At 43.4% G+C, this 15,329-nt stretch overlaps 1 protein-coding gene across 2 annotated transcripts in view; it reads left to right on the top strand.

The window, feature by feature from the left end:
* The window catches only part of BOC (BOC cell adhesion associated, oncogene regulated), a 181,380-nt gene that overhangs the window by 108,945 nt on the left and 57,106 nt on the right, over nt 1–15,329 (top strand). For both annotated transcript variants that reach the window (XM_030203900.1, XM_030203901.1), the window contains exons 3-4: nt 11,911–12,077; nt 12,805–13,083. In XM_030203900.1, the coding sequence (XP_030059760.1) occupies nt 11,996–12,077; nt 12,805–13,083 (361 nt within the window). In that variant the 5' untranslated portion in view covers nt 11,911–11,995. The remainder of the gene's footprint in view (nt 1–11,910; nt 12,078–12,804; nt 13,084–15,329) is intronic.

Raw genomic sequence — 15,329 nt, 5'->3', positions numbered from 1 at the left:
CAAATATTTCAGTTAAGATATTGTATACCACCTTCAAGCAAAAATGTGATAAAAGTTGTTTGCAACAAATACAGTTATCAAACACATCCCATTAACAGTAGCTCAATAAAATATTTTTTAAAAATCTATGATGCATCCCTAAAATATATGTACCTCAATACAAAATGGGCTGATTTTTATAACAGGTTACCTGTATGAGATGTCCAAATAGGCCTCTAATTCAAGTCTAGCTAATAAAGGCAACATAGGTGGTTTTGTGCATTTCTAACAGCCACTTATCAAACTTTCTGTGGCTGAAACCCCATTATCACTGCAACATCCCAAGCCAGCCGAACAATGTAGAGAGTGAAGTACTTCTATGAACAAAAGAGCAGAATTTGGGGGGTGGTTATATTTAATGATCTGAGGGTGGTAGTACAAAAGGCCAGAAGGAGGCTTGTGTGCATGGGAAGAGGAATGGCCCTCAGGGTAAAGAAGGTGATCATACTTGCATTTTTTTTAGCATAATTACTGCCAATCAGCTGTTAACTGCCAAATCCAAGACTGTTTATCTAGCTTTGCTAGATCCTTTCTGTTTTCCTTCCAGGGTGTCTGCGCTGTTGTACATTTTGGTATCATCCACAAAGAGGCAAGCCTTTCTTCTTTGCCCTTTCTCGAATATCACTTACTAAAATGTTTATGCTTTTGCTCTTGTGTGTCTAATTCCTTTCAGTTTATAGTTTATTAAAACTTACTATACCGCCCAAACTAACTCTCAGATCTGGGCAGTTTTTCAATCTAAAATAACATAAGAAAAATTGGAAGGAACAACAATGTGTGGATAGGACAGGTTATAGCACTCAACGGTAAAACAAGTGACAAACAAGCAAACACAAAAAGGGTTAAGGGAAGGGGGGGGGGGGGGGTAATCCCTGAAGGGTAGGAAAAATTAGGATTACTGCAAGGGAAAAGGATCAAACAGTGGAATTGATCCCTGTAGCATACCAGTGTAACACCCCTTTCCTCAATGTGAACTCTGTTTGTCGCTGCTCTTTATTATCTCCGACTGATCCAGTCATTCACTTTAGGGCCCATATCCAGGGTTTTCAGTCTGTTTATAAGTTGCCTATTTGGAATATTGTCTAAAGCTTTGCTGAAATCTAAATATACCCTGGCTGATATTCAAATGATCTAACTGGCCGGAAATTGCTTCCAACCAGTTAAACCGCTTGTTCGTGGCAATCCACGGAAGTCTTGTGAGGCCACTGCTTGATATCTCGGCATCCATTTTAAAGAAGCGGTGGCAGCGAGTGGATCAGCGGCAGCGGGCAGGAAAGAGTGGGGATTTTTCCTGCCCCCAAGAGGCCACTAGACCACCAGGGTGCATTGAGGTACGTTCGGGTAGGGCACGCTGACAGTGCTAGAGTGGAGGGGGAGAGCAGGTAGATGGATGAAGTCGTGGGTGGGTGGGAGGGGGCTGTAGAAAGGGTGGATGGAGTGTGGGTGCAGGGAGAGAGGGAAGGGGGTTGGAAAAAAAGATTGGTAAGGGGGACGTACATGGCGGGGGGAAGGGAAAAGATGGAAATAGAGCATATGGGATAGACGGGGATGGAGAGGAGAGGAGGTCATGCTGCTTATGGATGAGAGGTAAAGGAAAGTGAGGCAGGGGCGGGGCTGGATGGGCCAGGGGTAGGGATGGAGATTACTTGTGGTGGGGATGGGCGGGAACAGGTTAGATTCCCACAGGGACGGGTTGGATTTCAACCAGGTTGGGCGAGGATAGGTTAGATTTCTGGCTCAGTGCAACTCTCTAGTCTAGAACTGTAACTCAAACCACTACACTCTCATTTACCCAAACTGGATGAATCTCAACTGAGCAGATTTTGTTATCTGCTATCATTTACTGTACTACTATGGTGTTTCTTGTGAGGTACTGAGCAGAGCCCAGACGCTGGTATTGATTTTAGCTTCAGGCCTAATTGAGTCTGATGGTACAGTGGTTAGGAAACACAGGGTTAAATGAGAGGGTGCTTTCCTCCCAAGAGATTGAGGCCTAGCACTTTGCCCTGGGAAGGAAAGAATTGAGTTGGCAGATTTTATATCCCATTGTAACTCTTTTAATTTTACTCAGTTGTGACTCCTGGAGTTTAATTTACAGGGCTATATAAAGTCTCCAAGAGGGAAGCCATCCTAACCCTACCAACAGGAAATTGTGTTAACCTGAGAGACGATAATTTAAAGTTGAAAGAAACAGCCTAGAGCTGGCTTTCCACAGTTGAATCTCCCTATTAACTTGTTCCTTGTCTGGCCTACTGCCTCATGGCTGTGATTCAAGGTAATTTAGGACAACAGTGTTTGAAGACAGAGGAAAGTGTGATAAGAGAAGCACAGAATGGGTATTCTAAATATGAGCTGGGAAAAGGTTTGAATAGCTATGAGACCTCTAGATTTGGAGGGTGCCAGCAAGGGATACATGTAGATGAAATCTTGAGAATGATGTAAAATAAATACATGAGAAAAGGATCTTGCAAACTAAACACAACAGGGCTTGTTCCTGCCAGCTGGCATAATTTATGATTATGAAAAATGGAAAGTTGGCTTTTATGATGAAAATGTGGATCTTATTAATCTTTTCTGTGTAGCTGACGGTTTCCATTTTATACATATTGTTTTGTGGCGTGAAACATGTTGATTGTGATGCTGGTGTTGGGCTCTTGGAGATTACTTGTTTATGGTCATGGTGAGTGTTCGGCGGACCCTGAGATGGGAATTTTCATGTGTTGCAGAACTTCGGTTGCTCCACAGGTTTTGCATGTAGTGACTGAGCTGCTTTGTGAGTTCTGTATTCTATACCACGTGACTCCATTGCCATGAATGCACAAGCTTCCCTCACCATCCCCACCAGGCACTGAGCGCTGAACCTATCAGTATCACTGCTAAGCTCCCTTCTAGAAGGAATGCATGTAGATTCCTGCTGTAACTTGCATAGCATATCTGGCTGTACAGGTATCATATGCCCAAATCTACTTGTGGCTTGCACCCTGGGGGCCCAAGTTGCATTCTCTTTCTGTGGGTGGAGGGGAGAGGACCCTTAATAAGTGATACCTGAGGATCAGAAGCAACATGTGGGCACATGGCATTTTGGAACAAATCTGAGGAAGGAATTTTGACTTGCTTAGAGAAGTTTAATATTGTTAAAACTTGAGTCTTGATGGACTGATGGAGTGCTTACTTGAGGGACAAAAGCTGGATGTCAGTGCCCTTCATGAACTGGGTTACAGCATTAATTATGGTAAAGTGTATGTAGAAGTTGGAAGCTATTTCCTTGTTTTTTTGTGGACTGAAGAGTAGGCATGTACACTGCACTAATGCAGGTATTTATAAAAGTACCTGCATAAAGGATAGAGTTCACCCAAGTACATCAGAAGGGAAGGTAAGGGAAATGGGACTTGATAAACCGCCTTTCTGTGGTATTTTGCAGCTACATTCAAAGCAGTTTACATATATACAGGTACTTATTTTGTACCAGGGGCAGTGGAGGGTTAAGTGACTTGCCCACAGTCACAAGGAGCTGCAGTGGGAATCGAACCCAGTTCCCCAGGATCAAAGTCCGCTGCACTACTAGGCTAGGCTACTCCTAAATATAATCATATGGCATAGTATGTACACCTTGCAAATCTGTTTTTTTCAGACAGCAAGTAGCAAAAACAAGGTATTTAATGCAAACCACAAAGCTTATTTACACGGCCCCTTTCGAGGTCTCATCGGATTCTTTGACATCTCCTGAAAATTTTGGTTTTGACAGGATGTCAAACACAAATGTTATGGGGGAGGAGAATTGGTTAGGTGAGTGGGAGAGAGGAAGACTCTTGCAGACATGGTGGTCTCATAAGACTTCTGCCTTCCTGATCGCCATCATGTTCTTCCAAATCCAAAAGAAGCCTGGTTAGAATCAACCCGCCATTGCCCTTTTTATTTCAAGGCACTTACTTATTTGCTGGAATTCTCTTCCACTTTTTCTTCGTTCAGAATTAGCTTTTAAAACGTTTAAGGTAATCAATAGAAATCAAACAAAAGTAAAACATGGAAAAGAAAATAAGATGATACCTTTTTTATTGGACATAACTTAATAAAGTTCTTGATTAGCTTTCGAAGGTTGCCCTTCTTCATCAGATCAGAAATAAGCAAATGTAAGGATCAAAAAAAACGTTTAAGAAAGCCCTAAAGGCCTATTTGAACAGGCATTTAATTTAGTACATTAAAGGATGTTGAGCGTATATTGTACCATCTCCATTGTTTGTTCCTTTTCCCTTGCATAATCCCAGTTTTTCCTACCCTTCTGGATTACCCCCTTCCCTTAACCCTTTTTGTGTTTGCTTGTTTCACTTCTTTTACCGGTTAGCTTGTTTTACCATTGAGTGTTATAATCTGTCCTATCCACACACTGTAGTTCCTTTCAGTTTTTCTCATCTTGTTGCTGTTTTAGATTGTAAACTGCCCAGATCTGCGAGTTAGTTTGGGCAGTGTAATAAGTTTTCATAAACTATAAACTGAAAGGACTTAGACACACTAGAGCCAAAGCATAAATTTAAGGAAAGGGTCCAGCCTGTGCAGTGTAGAATATTGTCACTATACTAGGAGGGATAAATACACCCAGAACCAAAACAGCAGGTACCACCTAAAACTCTATTTCAGTGGCATTCAGCTTCACCTATGAGGGTGCTACTGTTGCCGCCCCACCCCTCTGAGAAACTGGGCCCGAGTAGGTTAACCAATTGATATGACTGTCAGTCCTGTGGTTGTGCCTGTCACTACTAATCTTTACAAAACACAGAGACCGTACTGCATTACCTCTGTGGTTCTGATGCGTGCTTGCATACATATATGCCCATCTGTGACACTTATTGCCTAAAAATCTTTATTGGATAACCTGTATGAGTACAAAAAAACAAAAAATTAAAAGCAGCAAAAGAACTTTATTTTAGGGTAGAATTTACTTTTGCACAGTGATGGCTGCAGTTCTGTATGTGGAAAGCAGAATGCTCACTTCATGCTGTGCACTTTACCTGGGCAGGGTAGCAAGCCCATGTGCCTTCAGAGTTTATCAGTGATACAGCACAGAACTCGGTGACTGCAGGCCTTTGCACAGGTTATGACCATCTTCCCCTGCCCCCTCCATGCACTGAAAACTGTGACCTCAGTGGGGCAGGATACTGTCACCATGTGAATTCCTCCTGTGTAGTGCTATATACCTTGAAGTGTAATATGTGTAGAGAAAGTACATATGGAGAGAGCTGTAATATATACATTGGGTTTCAGTAACTTGGGATGCAGTACAATGTGCTCAGAATACCTTTGAGAAAAAAAAAAGTGTGTGTGGGGGGGGGGGGGGGGGAATCTTTCAAATGCAGTAGTTAAAGCAGCAGTGCCATCAAAATAAAGGGGCCCGTTTACCAAGCTGCCCTAAGAAATGGCTTAGCACTTCCTAATAGGGCTCTTTCCTGCATGTTAAGCTCATTTCTAGTGTGGCAGTAAAATTGGCTTTTTTTCTAGTCATTTTTTTTCTGGCCATGTGCTGATGTTAGCATTAGCGTGTGGCCATTTAAAAAAATTGACATAGGAGCACTTACTGCCTCCTGTTTAAGAGGCACTAAGGGCCCCTTTTACTAAGTTGTGGTAAAAGCAGGGCTTTTTTTGAGGGGGTACTTGGGGGTACTGAGTACTGGCACCTTTTCCATTGTCTGTTAAAATTGACCCATGGTCCCCAAGTTTTAATGAAAGAGCTCAGGCTCTACACACCAATTCTGCCTTGTCATAGATTCTGTGACTGGTTGCAGGGGGCCTGGCTATTGTGAGGTGGGTCCCTCAGTGATCACCCCACCCTTGAAGGGTGACCTGGCATTTGAGTACCGGCACCTTTTTTGCTAGAAAAAACACACTGGGTAAAAGGGATCCTGTGCTAGCATCAGTGCGCGTTTTTGATGCGTGCACAGTCCCCTTTTACTGCAGTGGGTGAAAAGGTGGAAAAAAGAAATGGCCGTGCGGTAAGTTTGCACTTGCCGCGCAGCCATTTCAGGGGGGAGCTGTTAACTGCCACCCATTGAGGTGGTGGTAAGGTCTCCCGTGCTAACCCAGCGGCAACCCCCTGCGGTGATAATTTTTGAAAAATTCCAGCAGCGCTGGAAATGCCGTGCGCTGGGGACAGAACTATCACCGGCAGCCGCATTAAGCCTGCATTAGTTCAGGGTTGCTGCACAGCAGTCCTTTAGTAAAAAGGCCTCTAAGTCCCGTATTAATCAGTTAGCACATGCTAGCTGAATGTCACCTCCATGCTCATTCTTTACCCCTGATAGGATCCCTCCCCCCTCCCAATATTTTTAACAGATATTGTGCGCATAACTTGTGCAAATGGCAAAACTAAGACGGAATGCTTTAGCGTGTCCCATGTTAGGCCTTTTGCTGTATTATGCGCACAGTAGCACCTAAAGCAGCTTTATAAAAGGGCCCCAAAGTTAGTGAATTAATTTGCCATTTAAAATCTGTCACATTTCTCATCCCGATAGTTCTCTTTTTGTCTGGAGGAGTTATTGATATTGAGAAATTTTGAAAGCTGTTCTGTTCAGCCATTCCCACTGTATATGAACCTGAGCATGTATGCGGTCCTTTTACAAAGCTGCGGCAGAAGGCGTTGGTGCGTGTTTTTGACACGCACCGAGGCCCCCTTTTACTGCAGCAGCTAAAAGGTAGAGTTTTAAAAAAAATTAAATGGACATGCGGCAAGTGAAGCACTTGCCACACAGCTATTTCGGGTGGGAACACTTACCGCCACCCATTTAGGTGGCAGTAAGGGCTCCTGCGATTCCCCGATGGCAACCGGGCAGCGCGCGGGACTGCCTGATTACCGCCGGGTACACACCAGCACATGCTGGGGGTGGGAACTACCACTGGGGTGCTGCGGTAGCCAGGTAGTACTTCCCTTTTAGCGAGTGGTAAGCCCTTGTTGGGCTTACCGCTGCTTTGTAAAAAGGCCCCTAAGCGAAGTGTCACTGATGCAGAAAAACTTTAGAGGTACATTCTAGGAAAAAGATCTGTAAAAACCTTATCTATCTATAATAAAAGGCAAATACCTTTTTTTTTATTTTAGAAGAAAAATGAAGTTAACAAAATTTATATATATATATACATATATACACACACACACGCCAAACGTCTAAAGGGAGAAGTTATCAATGTGTTAACCCCAGTTATTAGTTACTAAACCCCCTGTTTATAAATCTGTGCTAACGGCTGCTGGTGTACTAATTCTGACACAACCCGGCTATGTCGTGTGGCTTTGCAAACGTGGGGGGGGGGGAGGTAAGTCTCATTGCATAAAATGGGACCTCTGCTAAAATCACAAACAGGAAAAAGTAAGGATGGATAATGTTCTTCCACACATAAAACAATTTATTGTAAAGGTAGCATATATGTTGAAATCTGACACGGGATCGTGTTTTGGTGGTTAAAAGCCACCTGCCTCAGAGGTTACACAATCTATACAATGTCAGAGAGGTCCAATTGAAGCAATGGTGCAGAAAATTAAAACCAGTACCTGCTCACCCAGTTTTGCTGCGCTGAGAATCATAGTTGCAAAGGCCATGAGCGTGGAGACACTAGCATGAGTTAGTGGTAAAATATCACATCTTAATGGTAGTCCACATTGATAACTACGACCCTAAATGCTTTAAAAACAATTCTGCAAGAGGTCGCGAATATGTAGAGAGTCACCGATATTTTGCCCCATGCATATGGATTATACGTTTAACTCAGACGTCAAAGCACCAGGTATAATTTGGGGTGTCAAAGCCAAACGTATAAACTGTTGGGTCAGTGTTTAAACTTGTCAGTTGGCATTTCTTGTCAATGCCAGCTGTGAAATTTAAACATATATTCAGATGTTCGGCACAAGTCGCTATTCAAATACCAGCTCTGAATATCCAGGTATTCTGCTGACTGCTGCCGTTATCTGGATAACAACAATCTGAATAATTATTAGGTGTATCATTAGTATTATTCTAACATTGTATTATATCTCTGGTATTTGAATTCCAGTGCTGTTAGATGTGTATATTTTTGATACTGTTTCACGGTAGTTCTATTATTAGGTTTCAATTTACTGTTTTTAAAGTTTACCTCATTTATTGTATTTATGTTTATTCTTGGTTATTTTACTATTCTTATGCTGTTAACAAAATTGTAAGTTTGATGTTAAACTGTACCTGCTGTACACCGCCTTGGGTGAATCTCTTCGTAAAGACGGTTAATAAATCTCAATACAGAAATAAATAAATAAAATAACTTAGATTAGCCATTTTGTTGTCCTGCATTACCCAGGTAGTTATCCAGATATTGGCACTCAATATTGCCACTGTTCAGATATTTTCAGGCTCCTTCCCCAGACCAAGACTCTCTGCAATGGCTTTCAGTAGCATTATCTGAATAATAGGTGACTGGCCATGGTCAGATGCATTTTCAGTATCAGGCTGTCTATCTCTCTCTCTATATATGTATATCTATAGCGCCAATTGGGGAATAGTTGTGTATGAGAGAAAGACCATGTTTATTTTCAGGCTTTCATTGCTTAGATTGAGTTATTTGTGACCCGCATTCTGAAAGCTGCGGTGTAGGAACCCCAAAGAGGTTTGTTTTCAGCAGATTTAGAGCCAGAAGTTAGAGCCCCATTGTCCAACTTGAAAATGAAACAGGGAAGCCAGCCAAATTTAGGGGCTGATGCTCAAAACTAATACCAGTGCTAAAAGGGGAGTTTCTGCGTGCATTATTGTGCACCGAATGCACTAATGTTTTCAGTGCTTGTGCTGAAACCATTAGCACAGACTCCATTAAATTACATTTAAATGCACGTTAATGTAGTTATCATATACCCCTCAGCCAGGCTGGAAAAAAAAGGTTTCTTCAACGTGTTTAGTCTGCCGCAGCATTGGAAGGGTTGGTTGAGAGGAAAGATGTCTTGCGGCACCGCTTCTCTCCTTCCAATCCAACTACTATGCTTCACTGGAGGAGTGGCCTAGTGGTTAGGGTGGTGGACTTTGGTCCTGGGGAACTGAGGAACTGAGTTTGATTCCCGGCACAGGCAGCTCCTTGTGACTCTGGGCAAGTCACTTAACTCTCCATTGCCCCATGTAAGCCGCATTGAGCCTGCAATGAGTGGGAAAGTGTGGGGTACAAATGTAACAATAATAATAATAAAAAAACAGCCCTTCAAAATGGTTTCTAATGGCCCCTTCTCCCCACCCGTCCCATTTTGAGCATCGCCCCCCCCCCCCCCACGCTTCTCCCCATGTAAAAAAAATGCCCTGGTGGTCAGAGGTCCCCCAGGCCCCTTCCCTCCTCTTTCCCTACAGTCACAAAATGTTCTGGTGGTCCAGTTCCCCCCCCCCCCCCCCCCGTCTAGGCCAGGCCTGGGCCGGTGGCTCCCTCATCTATGTCAGGCCAGGCCCCCCCAGTCACTTTGGCCTGGTGGTCTAGTGGAAGTCCAGTCCCCTATACTTTAGGAAGTAGGAGCACTGATGCCCACTCGCTCCCATTTCTCTGGGACCATCATCAAAATGGTGTCACCTCGACCTGCACAGTTCATCATGGGTGGGGTCTAACTACCATATAAGGGAGAAACTCCCTTATTTGGTAGATAGGCCCAGTGCGGGGTGAGGCTTGCCATTTTGAAGATGATGCCCGGAGAAGCAGGAGTGAGTGGGCATTGCTCCTGCCTCCTGCAGGTTCTGGGGGCTTTGCGGGGGGAGGAAGGTCTTCTACTAGACAACTGAGCCGAAGTGACTCGGGGCCACTGGACCATCAGGGTATTTTGTGACTGGAGGGAGGGAGGTGGGGCCACAGGGGGCTACTGGACCATCAGGGCATTTTTTAAAAGGTGTGGGGTTAGGGGAGTTGGAGTGGGTGCTGTTAAACACTAGGAATATGTTTGCTGAGGGGGGGGGGGGGAGATGTGTTGGTTTGGGTTGGGTATAAGAAGCTTGCTGCAGCATGTGGTTTTTTTTAAAACGTCAACTTTCCTGTCGCACCGACAGGAAAGTTGACATATTTTGCGCTGAGCAGCAGATTTGCCGCAGTTTTAACACAACATGAATTTGCATGCTCATTACTTGTCATTGAGTGGGTTCTAGCGCTGGATAAGACTCATGGATCATAAGGGAGTAAGTGTTCTATGCACTTGGGTGATGTATGTGCAGTGATCAAATACAGACTGAAGTAAAACTCTGCTTTGTTTTCTTTCTTGGGTTTCACTGGCTTCTCAAATATCTCTCTCTGGCTCCAATAAGGCGCTATGCTAGTCCTTAGACAGTGGCAGAGCTGAATGTGGGCTTTGTTACTGCACTTGACTTCAGTTTGACAGCAATTACACAGCTGGCCAGTACTCAGGTTTCTACCTGTAATACTGCCCCAGGCTTCCCCCCTTGTTTTCCCCACACAACATTCCTTCTCTGGGAGAATGGGCCTGCAGTGCTGCCCTTGGCTTCCCTTTCTCATCCATCTGGAAAGATTTAATAGGATTAGGAGAAGGTTGAAGGAGCAGAAAGCAATTTAAACTCAGTTAGTTGGATCTTAGGAGTAGATAGGTTTAGTTTAGTGACATAGTTATTTTCTACCTTTTCAGTTTGATAGAATATACAAAAGATTATAGATGGCCTTCCTAGTTTGGACTAAACTTCCTAATTTTCTTCTTGCAGCTTGGCTATGCTGATGGCTGGAGTGCCGGCCCCAACCACTAGCAGCACAATTTGGCGGGGAAGGGGGCAGCACCAATGCAGCAGTCAGCATGTCTATGGAAGACATTAGGGCCGATATTCAGACCACGGATGTCAGACCGGCTAAGTCCTGCGGTTGGCAGTGAGGCCGGATATTCAATGCCTGGCTGTTTCCGGTGGCCAGCATTGAATATCTGGCTTATTTTGGGCCAGTTTAACTGTAACCGGCCAAGCTAATATTCAGCGCTGGCCGGTTAAGTTTAAACCGGCGAAAGATAGGCCTGCTATTTTGGTGGCCCAGTTTGGCTGCCAAATTTAGCCGGCGATGTGTTGAATATTAGTCGATAGCTGGTTATATTGTGCGATATAACCAGTTATCCGCTAATGCTAACCAAAATATTTGCAGATAGCTTGTTTAGCGCTATTTAACTGGCCAGGAGCTGCTCCTGACTGGTTAGATAGCATTGAATGGGGGAGGGGGATTGTGGCTGGCATGTGTCTGTGTATGCTTAAAGTCCGCTGGGTCCTATCCCTTCTGAGCTTCCTGTTTTGGAAGGGGTAGGAACCAGGGGGCCTTGAGCATGCATGGATGCTCAAAGCTCTGCGTCAGCTTTGAATTCTTCTATAGGCATGCTGACTACTGTGTCCGGGCCACCCTGGAGGGGATAAGGAAGGGGAAAAAAAGTGGCTGAACACTTTAGAGCAGGGAGGAAGGGAAGAAAGAGGAGATGAGAGCTTGAGGTTGCAGGAGGAAGGAAGGAGAGAGACACTGGACACCGGGGTGAGGGGGAGAGTAAGGAAGTAGAGAGATGCTGGATGTAACAGGGGTGTAGGGAAAAGGAGAGATGCTAGACACCAAGGGACGGCAAGGGAGATACTGGATCTGAGTGGACTTGGAGGAGGGCCTTGAGCCACCCTAGGATGGAAGAACATTCACCTATGGAGTCAGGTATCCTTGGCCAGCCCTGGGTGCCTGTCCCCTAATAAATCTTACTTGTCTACTAGAGGGTTCTGATGTATGTTTTGCAAACACATCTGCTGCTGCTATTGCAGTTCAGTTAGCCCATGCGTTTTGTAGCTCTTTGTCATTGGGTGCACTTCTACGTCATAGGAAGGTGGGCAACAGCCTTTTTATAAATCTCTCTCTTTTTTTCACTCTTACCTTCTGCAGGACCAAGACAAAGTGTCAGCCAGGTGGGTACCCTGGACCAGCCTATGGGAACCTTCTTGCCGAGGCCACAATTTACAGGATAACAATGATTCCTAGACGAAAAGAGAGAGTTATTTTTGCCATCACCTGGTACCTTTTTCCAGCCATTGGATGTCTGGCTAATGTGGGTAAGTTTATTTATTATATTCTAGTATACTAAAAGAACAGTGCTGACCACCACATTCTTCCTACTTCACCTGTCTACATTTCAGGAAATGGGCCAAGGTCTGATCGTTTAGCCAGAAACTTATGTTGACCAAATGACCCCCTAGTCTATCTTTTTTTAAAAAGTTTTTTTTATAATAGTGTTAAAGTAATTAACTGTTTTTGGTCCAGGGAAGCTATTGGTCTTTTTTATGACAATGTATGTTATATAATTGGTTATGAGCCACCAATGTTTAGTACTGGCTCTATAGAAATGATTTAAAGAAATAAACCTCTCCTATATTTTTAATCTTATACTTGCAGATTTATTATGTTTGGTTTTGTATTATAAGCAAATGGATATTGTTTTGTGGCTAGGATGGATTATAAATGATTAAATATTTGGCGGTCGTGAATAGATTGGTTATTGTCTCAGATGGACAGATCATGTAAAATTCACATTTTGTGAGGCAGTTGTTAAGAGTACGTTTGTTGAAAAGTCATAAGAGACAATGTAGGACTGTTAAATTATCATTGATGAGGACAATCTAAAAATATATTTTTGTATCATGTAGGCAAATTTTATGGATAGAGTTAATGAAAGGGTTTTTGGGATAATTATCGATGTAGAATATTATAGAACACAATAGGCTCACATTACAATAGACATATTGTAATCGACTATTTATCTTGTACCCCCTTTTTCTCTAGGTGAAATGCTACAGTTTACCATTCAGCCCTTTTCAACTTTCCAAAAGTATGGGGGCTCTGTGACCTTGGGGTGTGCAGTAGAGCCCCCTGAAGCGAACATTTCCTGGAGATTGAACGGGAAGACGTTAAGCCAGGAAGATGACGCACTTGGGATCCTCTTTGCGAGTGGGACCCTTGTTATTACAGCATTGAAAAATGACACAGTAGGACGGTACCAGTGCATTGCCAGAACATCTGCTGGAGCCATCGCCAGTGTCCCAGCCATAGTGACACTAGCCAGTGAGTAGTTCTCTTGCCACCGATAACACAGGTTTAAAGTGCATCATTGCTATATTGTTGGGGAATGGCAGCAGTTCCTGTACATTGACGTTGGGCAACCATTTGTGAGGGAAGGATATGGCATAGTTGTATGGGTATGGATGGGGCCCCGTTATACTTTGCTAACCTGCTTCAAACAAGCAGGCCAATTAAAGCACAGAAATTTACAGAAGCTGTCTTTTTGGCTTTGTAAAACATTCTTTGTAGAACCTTATAGTATTAGTTAGCAAAACTAAATCCATAATATATTATTTGAATGGGTGCGCATTGTTCAGTGGTTCTCATCCTATGTGGCAGACAAGTAATATGGGTCATTCCATGCCAAGTGGTCTAAAATTAAAAAAAAAGTTCCCACCATCATGTTCTCCAATTTTGTTCACATTTTATCTGTTGCGCGAGTCAGGTGTTAAACGAAGTTTCCCAGAATTTGAGGTCTCTAACTGCAATAGTTGCAGATCTAGACCCCCTTTTCTGAAAGGTTGTCAGTCCATGAGCATGCGACATTTACCAAAATGACATTTTTGGGGTCTAATAAAATCCAAACACATTTATAAGAATGACTAAAAAATTCAAATCCTGTACAGTTTTTGATGCTAATTCCGATGAAATACATTTTAACATTATGGATGCAAAATCCAGTCAAACAAGTTGACTCAAAGTGTGCATCAAAATTGGTCGTGACTCATCGGAACATATTTGGACCAATATTCAGACCGCAACAACTTCCATGCAAAGATACGGACTTGAAATTTTGAACAAGCATTATGCTTGTGCTGGACATAATACTGCCAGATTTGCAACTAACCAGCATCTATAACTGCCCTGCAGGATCTCTTCAAAGTTGGCACTGTCAGCGCAAATGGTAAAATGTACCAAAGTTCAAAGCCAATTATTAAAAAAAGAGTCTGCCTGAATCAGCTTGTGAACAGTATCATCTGAAAGAGAAAATTGTGCTCTACAACACTGATATGTTTTTGTTTTGCAATGCCACCGTTAAGTAGCCATTTACTCAGGTCAAAGTATGTTATATGTTATATTTAGTACGCTTGATTCTTGTGGGCATCAGGCCGCTTGTGGCCTCCCTTTCTTACACTCTGTCCAGAGTGGAACCTTAATTGGATCCTTCAGGCTTTTCAGAAGCCTCCTTTTGAGCCACTGGAAGGCCTCCTTGAAAAATCTTATGCTAAAGACAGCATTCTTGATGGCTGTTGCGTTCACATATACTGTAGGGTTTCGGAGCTTCAGGCTGTCTCTTGTTAGGATTCCTTTCTTTGCTTTTTGGAGGCGGGAGTCCCCCAGTGCATGGTTCCTTCCTTTCTTCTGAAAGTGGTATCAGCATTTCATCTCCTTTCACAGAGAGGACGAAGAGGGTCAGTATTCTTCCTTGAAGCATGTTGGTGTGAATAGGGTCCTCATTAGATGTCTGAAAGTCACAAATGAGTTTTGTAAGTCGGACAGACTGTGCTTTTTCGTAAATTGAGGCTTGGCCTTATGACTTCCAAGCTCACAATTGCTAGGTGGCTGAAGGAGACTATCGCGTTAACTTATTTGCTTGTGGGGAAGCAGGCTCCTCAGGCATTGCAGGCTCATTCTACAAGGCATACAGCGACATCCTGGGTGGAGACTACCTTACTGCCTCTGGCGGATATTTGCAAGGTGGTAACCTGGTTGACACTGCATATCTTTGCCAAGCACTAAAGGGTGGACGTTGTGGCTTGCTTGGAAGACACTTTTGGGGCTTCAGTCCTGAGGGCAGCGGCATCAGGATCCCACCCACTCTAGGAATTGCTTTTGAACATCCGACAGGGTCTTGAATAGTGGGAAGCTATGTAATGGAAGGAGAAGTTATGTCTTACCTGATAATTTTCTTTCCATTAGTCCTCCCAACTATTCCAGGGGCCCACCCAAGGTTTCTAAGATGTTTAATTGGTATGAAGTAACAGGTCAAATAATGACTGTCACCTTGAATGGTGCTTCCTGCATATCTCTTGTTCTCTACAAGTTGTCCAGAGATGAGAGAGGTCCACATATGTTTACTTGTCTGGTTAGTGTTAGGTTAGCATGTTGTTTAAGTTTGTGTTTATTATGAATTTCTCCTTACTGTTTGCCTACGTAAATACTGAGTAGCTGGACAGGATGCCAAGAGAGATATGTCTCAGCTCAGTTTTCAGTTCTCTGTCTCCACCTGCTGGTTGATGGACACAACT

The sequence above is a fragment of the Microcaecilia unicolor genome, chromosome 5 (assembly GCF_901765095.1).
Source record: "Microcaecilia unicolor chromosome 5, aMicUni1.1, whole genome shotgun sequence".
Taxonomy (NCBI): Eukaryota; Metazoa; Chordata; class Amphibia; order Gymnophiona; family Siphonopidae; genus Microcaecilia; species Microcaecilia unicolor.
This window is presented reverse-complemented; position numbering and strand designations above follow the sequence as displayed.